We start from the raw sequence: 17,495 nt of genomic DNA, 5'->3' as shown, positions 1-17,495 counted from the left end.
CATCAATATACTGTACGGACAGACAAGTATGGGGCTAAACTGTTTTCGGCAGCAGCTGGAGCTCTACAGCTTCTAGCATCGCGAGAGGAGACTCCTGCAGCAGAACGTCATGTGGATGAGGCCAGGCATGGGGGCACTATGCCCTGCTTAATAGGAACCAGTAGGGGACAAAAGGGCCACAGCAGCAACAACATAGATTTGGCTACCTGCCAAGCTACAGTCCCATGCCAGGGAACCCACCCAGCTCCCCAGCCACTTCAACCCCATGGGATGACCATTGGACCTCAATCTGTCGGGCCGGGGGCCCATGGGAAGCCATAATGTCGGGTGAGTGAAGAGGCTACCTGGTTATATCCACCATCATCTCAATGCTAAGTCATTCTGGATTTATTAAAATTGCACAATGTGCTGTTAATATCAATATCTAAATAGCATATCATGTGCTGACAGGATCAATAGAAGATAGAATACAGGCCTAGACTGAGGTTTCAAAATAACTTCCTCAAAATTCTGGTTGGAAGATTCCTGGAATTACAACAGAATAAACAGGAAATCCAGGAATCCACTAACCAGGATTTTAGGAAAAACAGGTTATTTTAGGGAAATAACTGGAATATTGCAACCCAGCCACCTCCTGGGTACCAATCACCTGATATGAAAAGTTGTCAGCAAGCTGGCATTGGCAGCAGAGGTGTTCAATGAGGTGTCCAGAGCCATGCATGTATAAATGTGTATATTGCACACAGGTAGTCTGTTATTGACTTGGTATCTATATGGAAATGACATGGCGGCAGCATGGCGGGTTAAGAGCATTGGGCCAATAACCGAAAGGCCGCTGGTGCGAATCCCAGAGCAGGCAAGGTACAAAAAAAACATTTGCCCGTTCTGCTCTTGAGTAAGGCAGTCAACCACCAACAACTGCTCCCTGAACACCGTTGATGTGGATTAAGGCAGCCCACTGCACCTCTCTAATTCAGAGGGGTTGGGTTAAAACGCATTTCAGTTGAACACATTCAGTTGTACAACTGACTAGGTACCCCCTTTCCCATAAAAATTACTTGTTTGTTTCTTAGGATTCTTTCGAACAAGCACTTGTGTAACAACATAACAGATGTGTTTAATTATTGAAAGTGAGTAGCTACCTAAAAGGAAAAACTACTTCTATATCATTTCTTAGTCTATTCAGAACCAATAGTAATCTAATTTCCCCTTATCTTACGAAAAAAACTACTTGTAATGTGCATTTGCATAGACATTCTGAAAAACTGCTGGATTTCTGTCAATTCCCCTGTGACATCCCAGGTGAACCACTCAGTGCACTGGCACTGCAAACATTGTGCGCATGTTCAGCATTTCAGATCATGTTGATATCCTATGATGTTATTTTGCAACAAAAAGGTACTGACAATAGCCCAGTAGTCAAATTACATTTCACAACATTTTGGAAAATGTATAGCTGTCCATGTTGACAGTGATATTTAGAAGACATGGTGATTTGCAAGGCATAGGCATATTCATCACTAAAATGTGCCTATCATAACAGTAATGTAAAATATGAGACGCAGGGATGAATGATCAGGGGATGTTCATTCAACAAACAACCTGATAGCTGTCCAACTCAATGCCTACTCAGGGGAGTAGACTACCCATACGTCTATAAGGCTACTGACTGGGCATGTACAATCATAAGGTCTGAATGCCATCTGCCACAGTCTCATCTTAGAAAGCATGCCATGGTCACTGCCTAGAAAACTCCTTAGACTAGCTAGCAGAGAGAAAGCGAGAGAGGAGTTGGCGGGCCACGGTACCACTGAGCACAAGCCACCAATTTAGCTCCTGACTGTGAATGCATGCATTACATGATCAATGTTGCAAATGTGAACCACAAGTATTTGATAATACAGTGCATTCGGAAAGTATTCATACCCCTCGGCTTTTTCCACATTTTGTTATGTTTACAGCCTTATTCGAAAATTGTTACAGCCTTATTCAAAAAATATTTTATTCCCTCATCAATCTACACACAATACCCAATAATGAAAGTAAAATAATAATTCAGACTGTTTATTCAGTATTTGTTGAAGCACCTTCGGGAGAAATTAGAGCCTTGAGTCTTCTTGGGCATGACCCTACAAGCTTGGCACCCCTGTATTTGATGAGTTTCTCCCATTCTTCTCTGCAGATCCTCTCAAGCTCTGCCAGGTAAGATGGGGAGCGTCGCTGCACAACTTTTTTCAGGTCTCTCCAGAGATGTTTGATCGGGTTCAAGTCCGGGCTCTTGTTGGGCCACTCAAGGACATTGACACTTGTCCTGAAGCCACTCCTGTGCTGTCTTGGCTTTGTGCTTAGGGTCGTTATGCTGTTGGAAGGAGTTCTGGGAGTCCTTTAGGTGCCTTTTGGCCAACTCTAAGCGAGCGGTCATGTGCCTTTTACTGATGAGTGGCTTTTGTTTGGCCACTCTACCATAAAAACCTGATTGGTGGAGTGCTGCAGAGATGAGAGAACCTTCCAGAAGGACAACCATTTCCACAGAGGAACTCTGAAGCTCTGTCAGAGTGACCAGCTCTAGGAAGAGTCCTGGTGGTTCCAAACTGCATCCATTTAAGAATATTGAAGGCCAGTGTTCTTGGGGACCTTAAATTCTGCTGAAATGTTTTGGTACCCTTCCCCAGATCTGTGCCTCGACACAATCCTGTCTCGGAGTTCTACAGACAATTCCTTCAACCTCATGGTTTGGTTTTTGCTCTGACACACACTGTGGGACCTTATATAGACAGGTGTGTGCCTTTCCAAATCATGTCCAATCAATTACATTTACCAAAGGTGGACTCCAATCAAGTTGTAGAAACATCAAGGATGATCAATAGGAACAGGATGTTCCTGAGCTCAATTTCAAGTCTCCAAGCAAAGGAGCAAATTAATAATCTATACATCGTTTTTTTATTATAAATTAGCAAACAATTCTAAAAATCTATTTCGCTTTGTCATTATGGAGTATTGTGTGTACATTTTATCCATTTTAGAAAAAGGCTGGAACGTAACAAAATGTGGAAAAAGTTAAGGGGTCTAAAAACGTTCCGAAAGCACGGTATACCCTCACTTGGTCAGGATATTTAAGCCTCTATATATCCACTAGTTCCACAATATCCATGACATTTGTGATTTCCTTAAGAGGGTGATAGTTTGTAGTGTGATTTCTTTAATCCATTGACGTAATTCAAACCGTATTATAATCTCCCACCATAATAAGTGTATTGTATTGTGTGAAGGTTTGATCAATTATTATAAATATTTTCAAAGAAGCTTGGATCATCATTATGGGGGCCGTATAGATTAATGGGCCAAATATGTTTATGGTCCAATAACATACTTAAAATCATCCATGTGCCTTGCGAATCTGTTTGGACAATTTGCACATTAGGATCTAAATTATTCTTCATTAATATCGCACCTTTTCAATTTCTTCGCCCATAGGAGAAGTATATTTCCCCCCCAGTCCTTTTTCCATCTAAAATTGTTGAATGAGTTTCCTGTAAACAACAGATATGATAATAACATTATTTCAAATGTTTCCGACTCGCAATATAATTGTTCTGAACCGCGAGCCAACCCACTGTTTCAAGGAATGTTTTGCGAGTCTCCTGCGGGTAACCGAGTACCCGACCCCATGCAGCACTCTACTGTGAGGTGGAAATATAGATAGATGGCTGGCTTCCTCTCCCTTTCTATGCTGTCAGCTCAACTATCCTTCGCTAATGCTCTTTTTTTCCTCTTCTCTCTCCCTCTGTCTGCCCCCCCCCCTACTCTTTTCTCTTGTTCCCCTCTCTCCTTCTCCCTCTTTTGTCTCTCATCCCATTTCCCCAATTGCTTTTCTAATATTTGTTGCCAGTATTTTGTTGGACCATCATGTGTATTTGTTTTAATCTTTAATTTATTTGCGCTTCGGTTTGAAGAGAATGACTCCTCAACCCAAAAGGCCCTAGAGCAGCCGTGAGAAACGTGAGAAGTGTGGCATCATTTTGGAAAACTTAAGGCGCTAAAGGTTCCCGGCAAGACAGATGGTCTGTTATCCTTTCAGCTGCTGCTCAGTGCTCAATATTTTCAAACCATCTTAGTTCTTTGTCTCTGTTGTGACAGTAGGATATTGCAAACATAAGCATGACACAAAAAGGAAGTAGATGTTATTTTTTTCATGGTGGAATTGATGCAGCTATTCTTTTTAAATTAAGTTATGATCAGAATAGCTTTTAAAGGACGTTGTGGTTGTTTGTAGGGGTGTGCTGATCTCCTCATACTCAAACATATCCGTTTTATCACACTTGATATTCAATTCATGGCATGGTATACACTGAGTGTACAAAACATGAAGAACATCTGCTCTTTCCGTGACATTGACTGGCCAGGTTAACTTTATGATCCCTTATGATCACTTGTTAAATCCATTTCAAATCCGTGTAGATGAAGGGGAGGAGACAGGTTAAAGGAGGATTTCAAGTCTTTGTGTATGTATGCCTTTCAGAGGGTGAATGGGCAAAACAAAATATTTAAGTGCCTTTGAATGGGGTATGGTTCCAGGCACACCGGTTTGTGTCAAGAACTGCAACGCTTCTGGGGTTTTCACGCTCAACAGTTTCCCGTGTAAATCAAGAATGAGCCACCACCCAAAGGACATCCAGCCAACTTGACACAACTGTGAGAAGTATTGGAGTCAACATGGGCCAGCATCCCTTTGGAACATTTAACACCTTGTCGAGTCCATGCCCCGAATGAATTGAGGCTGTTCTGAGGGTAAAAGGGGGGGTGCGCTCAAGGTGTTCTTCATGTTTTCTTCACCCAGTGTACTTGTACGAGTGTAAAGGTTTAAAGTAGCAGTGCACTTTCAGAACCAAATCTGTATTTCAGATGTAAAATGTTAAAGAAATTACCATTTGACTTCATCATGCTCATTTTGCAGTATGGGGGTTTGAATTAAAAATGAACAAAAACTCAAAACTTTCCCTGCATGTTGTTTTGAGTGAGGTCTTCAACATTCGCAGAACATTCCTGTAATGTTTTCAACTCATCAGACAGAAACAGCCTAGTAGGCTGCGGACAATCAAATAAGGAGATGTGATGCAGAAACTACCTAACAACCACAGGTCCTCACTAGACTGGTGCTCTGCATGTTTATTTTTTCATTACAGTTTTATCAGGTTTTGAAGTGAAATTGTCCTCATTTGAAGGTCCTGTGTCAAGGTCCTCACTATTACAGGAAGTGTGTTGCAAGGAAGAACAGAACAAGCAGAGCCCTTGTGTTGCTGGTCACACTCCAAAACTAGGAGTAGCAGATTATAATTAAGATTTGCTTATTCACCCACACACAAACTACCATTAACATTTTTATGCTGCAGTCTCATGCATCTCAGTTTGAACAATTCTCACGTTCTTACCTTTCCTGAGGCCGTTTTCATCAGAGCAAATTCCCTGCCTGCTCCCAGCAATGCTGCCTCCTCGTCAAACCCTGTACCTGGAAAACACAGACACACACATTTTGATGTATGGACTACTGCAGTGAAACACATATGCACAAATTCACTAATAAACAATGACATTATTGAAACACACAAAGACACATACACATATGGAGACCGGCTCATTGCAATCGCTGGAATGGAATGAATAGAAAGGTAACAAACATGGTTTGCTTTCATTCCATTCCAACCCTTACAATGAGTTTGTCCTACATCACTAAATCAACAGTCTCCAGTCTATTCAAGTCTCTTAAACCCACACATATGTTGAAGCCTCATATGCCAATATCTGACAGAGCAAGATGGTGTAGCATAAAGTTTCCCCTAGATGCTGATCTTGTGCCAGTTTTCCATTTTCCCCACTAATGGTTAAGGTTAGAATTGGGAGAGGGGAAGTGGATCCTAGATCTGTACCAGGGGGAAATTTCACTGCGGAGCATAGTCAGTAGGACTCACTAATGATGTGTAGGTCTTTCTCCAGGTCAAATAGAGAGATGCCGCAGGCATGGAGACACTTCCTGGCCAGTTTCAACTGGAGCTCCTGCTGCAGTGCCGGGTCCGTACTGGTCGCGTATATCCTCACCACAAACCCGTCCTGAGGGAAACATGGCAAAGGCTTATTTAGATCCACATTGAAATATAGCAAGTATGAAGGACACATCGTTTTGAGGTCATACAGAAGTTGGCACTCATTAGCAGGGTAGCAAAATTTCAAACTTTTTCTCAAAATGTCCAGGTTTTCCAGAAATCCTAGTTGGAAGATTCCTGGAATCAGGAGAGAATAAGCAGGAAATCCAGAATCTGTTCAACCACAATTTCTGAATTACCTGGGATCATTTAGAAACATTCACAGAATTTTGCAAACCTAGTCCTGAGTAACACACTTGGATGGAAAATTACTGAGGATAATAGAAGATGATATTGCCACTCCTATTTGCCATATTTTCAATTCAAGCCGACTAGAAAGTGTACCCCCCAGGCTTGGCGGGAATCTAAAGTCATTCCACTACCTAAGAATAGTAAAGCCCCCTTTACTGGCTCAAATAGCCGACCAATCAGCCTGTTACCAACCCTTAGTAAACTTCTGGAAATAATTGTGTTTGACCAGATACAATTCTATTTTACAGTAAACAAACTGACAAATTTTCAGAACACTTTCAGGAAAGGACGTTCAACAAGCACAGCACTTGCACAAATGGCTGATTGGCTGAGAGAAATTGATAATAAAAAGATTGTGGGGGCTGTTTTGTTAGACTTCAGTGTGGCTTTTGACGTTATCGATCCTACTCTGCTGCTGGAAAAACCTGTGTTGTGGCTTTAACAGTCTAACAGAACACAGAGGGTGTTCTTTAATGGAAGCCTCTCCGAAATAACACAGGTAGAATCCGGAATTCCCTAAGGCAGCTTGTCTTGGCCCCTTACTTTTTTCAATCTTGACAGTGGCATGTCATGTGTATAGTGTTAAGATGACTTAACACTATACACGTCAGCTACTACAGCAACTGAAATGACTGCAACACTTAACAAAATACCTGCAGTTACTTTCAGAGTAGGTGGCAAGGAAAAAATTAATATTTCTAAAACTAAAAACACTATTTGGGACAAATCATTCAATAAACCCTAAAGCTCAACTAAAACTTGAAATAAATAAATGTGGAAATTGAACAAGTTGTGGCGACTAAACTACTTGGAGTAACCCTGGATTGTAAACTGTCATGGTTAAAACGTATTGATACAACAGTAGCTAAGACGTCCATAATAAAGCACTGCTCTACATTCTTAACAGCACTATCAACAAGGCAGATTCTACAGGCCCTAGTTTTGTCGCACCAGGACTACTGTTCAGTCGTCACAAAAAGGGACTTTAACAAAATAAATTACAATTGGCTCAAAACGGCATCACGGCTGGCCCTTTGATGTACACAGAGGGCTAATATTTATAATATGCATGTCAATCTCTCCTGGCTGAAAGTGGAGGAGGGATTGACTTCATCACTACTTGTATTCATGAGAGGTATTCCACATCAAGTAACAGATGCAAGCAGTACAATTACATAAAAAATACAAAATAAAAACACCTTATGGAACAGTGGGACTAAAGCAGCAGACACATGCATACACACACACAGATTTTGTACTGTAGATATGTGGTAGTGGTGAAGTAGGGGCATGAGGGCACACACTGTGTTGTGAAATAAGTGAATGCATTGTAATGTTTTTTAAATTGTATGAACTGCCTTAATTTTTCTGGACCTCAGGAAGAGTCACAATAAATACAAACACACACACACGCAAAGTCAGGCATCCCTGACATGCAAAGCCCTTTGGATATAATGCTAGAAAATACCGTTTTCAGCACTGTGTGTGTATGGAGAAACACCCCTAGCTAGCTACAGTATCAGACCAGAGCATGCAAGCTCTCTCATAATTTCCACTGTTGGCAATATAAGAAATTCTAATAACAGCCATGCAAGTTAAAGTAATTGTCCAGTGAAGATCACATTTTTAAAAGTTCATATTCTGTTAACTCATAGACAAATAATGTTGTTGACTCATCCTATACTCATATTTGTGGCGAATGCAAAAGTTTTTACGATAGGTATATCATTTTTTACGATAGGTATACGTTGACACCACTGTCGTTGGGGTACGCCCACACCATTCCAACACAGAAAAGCTGCTTTTGCCTCCCGGGTGGTGCAGTGGTTAAGGGCGCTGTACTGCAGCGCCAGCTGTGGCACCAGAGACACTGGGTTCGCGACCAGGCTCTGTCGAAACCGGCCGCGACCGGGAGGTCCACAAAATTGGCCTAGCGTCGTCCGGGTTAGGGAGGGTTTGGCCGGTAGGGAAATCCTTCTCATCGCGCACCAGCGACTCCTGTGGCGGGCCAGGCGCAGTGCGCGCTAACCAAGGTTGCCAGGTGCACGGTGTTTCCTCCAACACATTGGTGCGGCTGGCTTCCGGGTTGGATGGCGCTGTGTTAAGAAGCAGTGCGGCTTGGTTGGGTTGTGTATCGGAGGACGCATGACTTTCAACCTTCGTCTCTCCTGAGCCCGTACGGGAGTTGTAGCTATGAGACAAGATAGTAGCTACTAAAAACAATTAGATACCACGAAATTGGGGAGAAAAAGGGGTAAAATTCCACAAATTAAAAAAAATTAAGAAAAGCTGCTTTTAACATACAGTGGGGCAAAAAAGTATTTAGTCAGCCACCAATTGTGCAAGTTCTCCCACTTAAAAAGATGAGGCCTGTAATTTTCATCATAGGTACAGCCTCTTAAAGAAGAAGTTACAGGTCTGAGAGCCAGAAATCTTGCTTGTTTGTAGGTGACCAAATACTTATTTTCCACCATAATTTGCAAATTCATTAAAAATCCTACAATGTGATTTTCCGGATTTTTTTTTCCTTTTGTCTGTCATAGTTTAAGTGTACCTATGATGAAAATTACAGGCCTCTCTCGTCTTTTTAAGTGGGAGAACTTGCACAATTGGTGGCTGACTAAATACTTTTTTGCCCCACTGTAATTAGAATTTTGTGGAAGTACAACTATTTCACTCATATTGTAGTTACACTGAACAAAAACAAAATGTAACAATTTCAAAGATTTTACTGAGTTACAGTTCATATAAGGAAATCAGTCAATTGAAATAAATTCAATAGGCCCTTAATATATGGATTTCACATGACTGGGAATACAGATATGCATCTATTGGTCAAAAACACCTTAAAAAATACAATTTAAGGTAGGGGCATGGATCAGAAAACCAGTAAGAATCTGGTGCCTCATGCAGCGAGAAATCTCCTTCGCAAAGAGTTGATCAGGCTGTTGATTGTGGCCTGTGGAATACTGTCCCACTTCAATGACTGTGCGAATTTGCTGGATATTGGCGGGAACAGGAATAAGCTGTTGTACGCGTTGATCCACACCATCCCAAACATGTTAAATGAGTGACATATCTGGTGAGTATGTGGGCTATTGAAGAACTGGGACATTTTCAGATTCCGGGAATTGTGTACAGATCCTTGTGACATGGGGCCGTGCATTATCATGCTGAAACATGAGGTGATGGCGACGGATGAATGGCACAACATTGGGCCTCAGGATCTTGTAACAGTACCTCTGGCAGTTTGAATGCACATCAATAAAATGCAATTGTGTTGGTTGTCCGTAGCTTATGCCTGCCCATATCATAACCACACCTCCACCGTGGAGCATATTGACATCAGAAAACCGCTCACACACTGTCTGACATCTGCCCGGTACAAATGAAACCAGGATTCATCTGTGAACTGCACACTTCTCCAGCGTGCCAGTGGCCATCGAAGGTGAGCATTTGCCCACTGAAGTCAGTTACAAAGCCCAACTGTAGTCATGTGAAGACCCAGGTGAGGAATACGAGCACAAAAAAGCATTCTCACATAGGTGTTCCTTTTGTCCAGGTGGGAAAGGGCAGTGTGGTGAGCAATTGCGTCATCTGTGGATCTGTTGGTGTCGGTATACGAATTGGAGTGGGATGATGGTGTTGTGGTGTGTCATTACCAGCCTTTCAAAGCACTTCATGGCTACCGACGTGAGTGCTATTGGGAGGTAGTCATTTAGGCAGGTTACCTTTGTGTTCTTGGCCTCAGGGATTATGGTGGTCTGCTTGAAACATGTAGGTATTACAGATTCTGCCAGGCAAGGTTGAAAATGTTAGTCAAAACCTCTACTGACTCCCCATCCCGCAAGCGGGAGCGTAATCATCGCCTGACACTAATTAGCATAACGCAACGGACATAAATATCCCTAGAAAATATTCCTATTCATGAAAATCACAAGTGAAATATATCGAGACACAGCTTAGCCTTTTGTTAATCACCCTGTCAAAATATGCTTTACAGCCAAAGCTAGACAAGCATTTGTGTAAGTTTATCGATAGCCTAACATAGCATTTTGTCCAGCTAGCAGCAGGTAACTTGGTCACGGAAATCAGAAAAGCAATCAAATTAAATCGTTTACCTTTGATGAGCTTCGGATGTTTTCACTCACGAGACTCCCAGTTAGATAGGAAATGTTCCATTCTTCCAAAAATATTATTTTTGTAGGCGAAATAGCTCCGTTTGTTCTTCACGTTTGTCTGAGAAATCGTCCGCGAATTGCGGTCACGAAAACGGCGAAACATATTCCAAATTAGCTCCATAATATTGACAGAAACATGGCAAACGTTGTTTATAATCAATCCTCAAGGTGTTTTTCAAATATATATTCAATAATATATCCATCGGGACAATTAGCTTTTCAGTAGGACCAATTGGAGTAATGGCTACCTCTGTATTTTACGCGAGAATCTCTCTGGGGGCATCAGGTGACCACTTGCGCAATGTAGCCGCCTACGGCTATTCTTCAACATAAATGCGTAAAACTACGTCACAATGCTGTAAAATTTGATTTGATTTGACACCTTGGGGAATACGTAGAAATCATAATCTGGTTGATAGCCCATTCACAGCTCAATAGGGACTCATTGGAACGCAGCGCCTTCAAAATATGGGGCACTTCCGGATTGGATTTTTCTCAGGCTTTCGCCTGCAACATCAGTTCTGTTATACTCACAGACAATATCTTTACAGTTTTGGAAACGTTAGAGTGTTTTCTATCCTAAGCTGTCAATTATATGCATATTCTAGCATCTTGTCCTGACAAAATATCCCGTTTACTACGGGAACGTTTTTTTTTTCTCCAAAAATGAAAATACTGTCCCCGAGTCACAACAGCTTTTAAGGCACTTGCCGGTTGGTCCGCGCATGCTCAGAGTAGACGTCCTGGTAATCCGTCTGACCCCGCAGCCTTGTTAATGTTGACCCGAAGAAAGGTCTTGCTTACATCAGCTACGGAGAGCATGGTCACACAGTCGTCTGGGACAGCTGGTGCTCTTATGCATTATTCAGTGTTGCTTGCCTCGAAGCGAGCATAAAAGGGCATTTAGCTCGTCTGGTAGGCTCACGTCACCGGGCAGCTCGCAGCTGCGTTTCCCTTTGAAGTCTGCAATAGTTTGCAAGCCCTGCAACATCCGACGAGCATCAGAGCCTGTGTAGTAGGATTCAATCTTAGTTCTGTATTGACGCTTTGCCTGTTTGCTGTTTGATGGTTTGTCTGAGGGCATAGGCTGGATTTCTTATAAGTGTCCGGATTCGTGTCCCGCTCCTTAAAAGTGTCCGGATTCATCTATGCACTTATTGTTGAAACCGGTGACTGAGGTGGTACTACACTCCTAAATGCCACTGGATAAATCCCGGAATATATTCCAGTCTGTGCTAGTAAAAAAGTCCTGTAGCGTAGCATCCGCATCATCTGACCACTTCCATATTGAGTGAGTCACTAGTACGTCCTGCTGTAGTTTTTGCTTGAAAACGGGAATCAAGAGGGTAGAATTATGGTCAGATTTGCAAAATGGAGGGCGAGGGAGAGCTTTGTAAGCTTCTGTGTGTGCGGTCTAGAATTTTGTTTCTCTGGTTGCACGTGAAATGCTGGTAGAAATTAGGTAAAACGGACTTAAGTTTGCCTGTATTAATGTCCCCGGTGATGGGTTCTGACTCCTAAACTTGAAATATTTTTAAAATCATCAAATATCCAATGGAAATGGAGTGCTGTAGTCTGGTTTCAGCACCAGAAGTTAATGGTTATCTGTGGGAGAAATGTATATAGGGGAGGCAATTAAGCTTGGAATATACTGAGTAAAGGAAAAGCAATCGCATGGTTGCAGTCACTGATAGGGTGGAGAGATGAGGAGTGGGGGCCGAGGTCAGGTCATAAAGAGAAGGAACAGTTAACTGCCCGCATCACTTAACTTCCTGCCTAGCAATAAAGACGTAATGTTTAGAGGGAAGGAGGTGACTGCCCCCAAATTGGGGTATATATACACTTGTGCTGGTGGAAACATGTCTGTCTGTTCAGCTGTCTGACCCTTTGGGTGAATAAACTTGGTTTGAGCTTTCATAGTTGTCCGTCAGGTTCTAAATAACAGGGTAAAAATTAACAACGGCCACAAGGAGCACCGCTTCTGGATGAACATTTTCCTGTTTGTTTATGGATAGCTCGCTGAGGGAGGTCTTAGTGCCAGTATCGGTTTGTGGTCGTAAATAGATGGCTACGAATAATATCGATAAACTCTTGGTAGATTGTGTGGTCTGCAGCTTATCATGAGGTACTCTACCTCAGCCAAGCAATGATTTAATATTAGACATCGCACACCAGCTGTTATTGACAAATAGACACACATCCCCACCCATCTTCTTACCAGACGTACCTGTCCCGTCCTGCCGATGCACGGAAAACCCAGCCAGGTCTATATTATTCGTGACCTCGTTCAGCCACGACTCATGAAACATAAGATATTACCGTTTTTAATGTCCCGTTGGTGGGACAATCTCAAACGGATGTTCAATTTAGTTTCCAATGATTGCACGTTGCTCAATAGAATGGATGTTAGAAGCGGGTTACCCACCTGACAACGAATTCTCACAAGGCACCCTGATCTCCGCCCCCTGTATTTCCGTATTTTCTTCACACGAATAACAGGGATTTGGGCCTGGTCTCGGGGAAGCAGTATATCCTTCACATCGGACTCATTATAGAGAATCTTTGTCCAGTTCAAGGTGAGTAATTGCTATTCTGATATCCAGAATCTCTTTTCGGTCATAAGAGACGGTAGCAGCAATATTATGTACAAAATAAGTTGCGAAAAACTACCAAAATAGCATGGTTGGTTAGGAACCCGTAAAACGGCAGCCATCCCCTCCTGCAGCCATTATCTGCTCCTGCATTCATCACAGATATCAGCAAACAAAGCATTGGGGTCTGACATCAATATGTGAATAACTACACTGATATTTTATTATGGTAAATTTCCGAAAATGTTATAACATAAACCTACTGTTGACAAGTAGGCTATGGTGTAATGGAATGTTTTTCCTTGTGTGGTAGGTTTTGACACTTAATGTAGGTGTCAAAACCAGCCATAAAATAACGCAATATATGACAAAAGGTCTAAATATGACAGGTTATGACAAGTTGTCAGCTGTTATGACATGGTTATGACATGGTTATGACCGTGTCATAATGTGTTATGACGCTGGGTTTCAAGTAGTGTTACCAAATATTTTCATCCTGAAGAAGTCTGACCACCCACTCACGGCCACAGCATGAAACATACTGACCATGCTGTTATGAACTCTGTCGGGGCCAGCAGCTCTCTACATTATAGTATAATAGAAATCTCAGACAGGACTTCAGACTGGGTTTGTAGCCATTTAAGGAGTGGGAGTTGCTGCTACGTATTGGCCCTATCCACTCCTCTCTCTCAAGAAGAAAAGAATGGAAGTAGGGAGTAGGTAGGTAGGAGTATGTGTATGAGAGAATGAGGAGACTCACATCTTTGCAGGCAGCAATCTGGTTGATGTACTCTCCGTCAGTGAAGACTATGTTCTGGCCGTCTGCCTGTAGGCCTATGGAGAGGAGAGAGTGAGCAAGATGAGTGCATTTTTAATATACAAAGAATAAGGAGATTAATTTGTCATGCTCTTGACAAAGGTATTCAGCCGAAACGTTGTGCATTGGCCTCAGTTTCCTTTAATATAAACATATTATTTTCTCTTAAATTTGCATACTGTCAAAACAGACAGTGTTTAAGTGTTGTCTGCACATTGAATCGATAAAGCTATGTAGCCATCTTTGTCCTGTGGCTATTTGTCTACTTTGTTCAATCAGGAATATTGAAATATTGTAGTTACAAGCCTTATTTTAGCGTATATTATTGATATGATAAATGACTAAAGGGTATATTGTCAATCACTGGGTGAGCAGGTTATAAGAGCCTAATAATTTTTTAAGAGCCTTAAATATTATTATTAAATGTTTCCAAGTTAATCTCAAGATAAAATCTAGTTTCAGAGGCCTCGTTCACTGGTTCTTGACAATAGTAAGTAACCTGATGATTACAAAAATTAAGAATACACACCCCCCCAGGCGCGCAGGTGCGCACGCTTACAAATCAGGTGCATGAAAGAAATCCTTGCCCTGTTTATTATAACACACAATACGGGGGACAAGGTGTTACTGTGTGTTGTCATGTACCTGGCATGGTGATGGTTCCCTCATGCTCCAGAGTCTCTGGGTTGATCTTGATGGCCGACGTACTGTGGTTGTTACTCATATCCCGGTACAACAGGCAGCCCTGCATGCCCACAATCAATCTTTTTTTATTTATTTATACACTAATTTTAGGACTGCATGTCACAATTTGTCCCAAAAGCAACCCTGACCAAGCCCTCAGCGTTTGAATGTGTAAGAAAAAGGAATACAAACAATGCTTCATCAATAAATGTTATTTTGCGGGTAGATGTCTATTCCTTTCTAATCCCCTAAAGGTCTTCAGTAGGAGCAGAATCATTATCGACCCAAGCCTTTACTGCATACAGCTCAGCAAGTATGTTAATTGGGTCAAATGGGGGGTGATCCAAATCAATGCAGTGAGCAAACGGCATGGTACAAGACCATAATCATAACTCGCAATGAAATAGAATTCCAGGTTGCCTATAGTCTTACTTGTGGTGTCAATTTTAATAAAAAATAAATAAAATAAAAAGAATGAGGTTAAGTTACCTGAGCAAAACCCAACCACGATCTCTTCTCCTTCCGATTCCTGATGCGTGATGTGGAATTATACACATGGCCCTGGAACACAAACACACATATTGGTCCAATTTTAGAGCGCAACCACAAACGCACAGCCAAACGTTAAGACACAAATATATTCCCTCAATGATGTATGATCCACTGTGTCAGCACTATGTGGCATAAACAATCAACCTCAGAAATGAGAGAATAATTATGGAATCTGGGAGAAGTTTCAAATATTTTATTTCATCTACTACTTTAGTACAGCAGAGTGCTATTATGGAGAGTCTCCTCTTATCAACCAACTGGGGCAGTAACTGGAACATTTGCCTATGAGAAATGTGTTTGAAATGTTTAAGTTCTGACTCAACCTATGGCTATGTGATCAAAAGTCAATGAAAGGAAAACACAATGCTTTGTAAGAATTTAGGTATGATGAAGTCTTATTTAGTATGTGCTGTAATCTAATTTTCACTTCAACAAGCAAATGATCTTTAAAAGGAGCGGTACAGAGTCATAAAACCATTGTTACTGTGGAAGACTATTGCGTTACATAAATTGATTTAAAAACTTTTCTATATAACCTGGCAAAGAAACTATGATGACTATGCCTGCAGTGAGCAATGATGTGTCACTTCTGTAGCCGGAGCCCACTTTGTAGAGGCCGTCCTCGCAGAGCAGGTAGCATATACCCTCTCTCACGCTCACGCACACACACACACACACACACACACACATCAACCCACCTTCCTACACCCCACGTACCCTGACAGTGCCGCTGTAGCCGGAGCCCACTTTGTAGAGGCCGTCCTTGCAGAGCAGGTAGAGGAAGGAGCCATCGGTCTGCAGCAGGCAGCGCTCATCCTCGTCGATCGTCACCTCCTTCAACACCCACTTGTTCATCAGCGCCACCCGCTTGATGCCGTTGCCGAACCAGTCCTGGATCTGGATCTTGCCCACCAGCACAGCCTGCACGCTCCTCTGTAGCGCGTTCAGAATGGTCGGCACCTGGGACGAAGAGTGGGGGGGGGGGGGTTAAGAAAGAAGAATTAATGGAAGTGAACTGTAATAGAAATGGGAGACTATGAAGTGGACTGTTTTGGGTTTTCTTGACTGTGGAGTGTTTGGTAGAAAGGTCTGGTTTGATATCAGGGCTCCAGTGCCGAAAACGTAGTCGCAATTTGCAACCCTTTTACTTGAGAAAAACGCATTCTGATTGAATAAAATTTAAAATTACAATTGTATTATATTTAGAGTAAGCAATCTAGCTAATGTGTTTACATTTTCCTCTTCTTCAGGTGAATTAGCCCCACGTTATATTAGTGAACGTACAAATGTAGACAAATTCTGCTCAAATTAAGCCAAAAAAAAAAATCTGAACCTACACTATATATACACAAAAGTATGGACACACCTTCAAACTAGTGGATTTGGCAATTTCAGCCACATCCGTTGCTGACAGGTGTATAATATCGAGAACGCAGCAATACAATCATAAAAGTCAAACATTGCCGGTAGAATGGCCTTACTAAAGAGCTCAGTGACAGGATGCCACCCTTCCAACAAGTCAGTTTGTCAAATTTCTGCCCTGCTAGAGCTGCCCGTCAACTGTAAATGCTGTTATTGTGAAGTGGAAATGTCTAGGAGCAACAACAGCTCAGCCGCGAAGTGGTAGGCCACACAAGCTCACTGAATGGGACCACCGAGTGCTGAAGCGTATTGGGCGTAAAAATTGTCTGTCCTCGGTTGCAACACTCACTACTGAGTTCCAAACTGCCTCTAGAAGCAACATCAGCACAATAACTGTTAGTTGGGAGCTCCATGAAAAAGGTTTCCATGCCCAAGAAGCCGTACACAAGCCTAAGATCACCATGCGCAATGCCAAGCGTCGGCTGGAGTGGTGTAAAGCTCACCTCCATTGGACTCCGGAGCAGTTGAAACGCGTCTGATGAATCACCATTAGGCAGTCTGATGGACGAATGTGTTTGGCGGATGCCAGGAGAACACTACCTGCCCCAGTGTATAAGTGCCCAATGTAAAGTTTGGTGGAGTAGGAACAATGATCTGGGGCTGTTTTTCCAACTTTGTGGCAACAGTTTGGGAAAGGACCTTTCCTGTTTCAGCATGACAACGCCCCTGTGCACAAAGCAAGGTCCATTCAGAAATGTTTTATCGAGATGTGTGTGGAATAACTTTACTGGCCTGAACAGAGCCCTGACCTCAATCCCAGCGAACACCTTTGGGATGAATTTAACGCCGCCAACTGCGAGTCAGGCTAATCGCACAACATCAGTGCCCAACTGCTTTGGCCTAACATTTTCATTGAACC

The 17,495-nt window shown here is 42.3% G+C and overlaps 1 protein-coding gene across 18 annotated transcripts in view; it reads right to left on the bottom strand.

The window, feature by feature from the left end:
* LOC135519932 (E3 ubiquitin-protein ligase MYCBP2) overlaps positions 1–17,495 on the bottom strand; it is a 317,195-nt gene that overhangs the window by 231,192 nt on the left and 68,508 nt on the right. For all 18 annotated transcript variants that reach the window (XM_064945153.1, XM_064945155.1, XM_064945157.1 and 15 more), the window contains exons 6-11: positions 15,932–16,174; positions 15,152–15,223; positions 14,624–14,723; positions 13,922–13,995; positions 5,967–6,105; positions 5,430–5,506 (exon numbers count right to left, since the gene is read on the bottom strand). In XM_064945153.1, the coding sequence (XP_064801225.1) occupies positions 5,430–5,506; positions 5,967–6,105; positions 13,922–13,995; positions 14,624–14,723; positions 15,152–15,223; positions 15,932–16,174 (705 nt within the window). The remainder of the gene's footprint in view (positions 1–5,429; positions 5,507–5,966; positions 6,106–13,921; positions 13,996–14,623; positions 14,724–15,151; positions 15,224–15,931; positions 16,175–17,495) is intronic.

The sequence above is a fragment of the Oncorhynchus masou genome, chromosome 29 (genome assembly GCF_036934945.1).
Source record: "Oncorhynchus masou masou isolate Uvic2021 chromosome 29, UVic_Omas_1.1, whole genome shotgun sequence".
NCBI classification, from domain to species: Eukaryota; Metazoa; Chordata; class Actinopteri; order Salmoniformes; family Salmonidae; genus Oncorhynchus; species Oncorhynchus masou.
The sequence above is the reverse complement of the archived record's forward strand: the minus strand, read 5'-3'. Positions and strand labels throughout refer to the sequence as shown.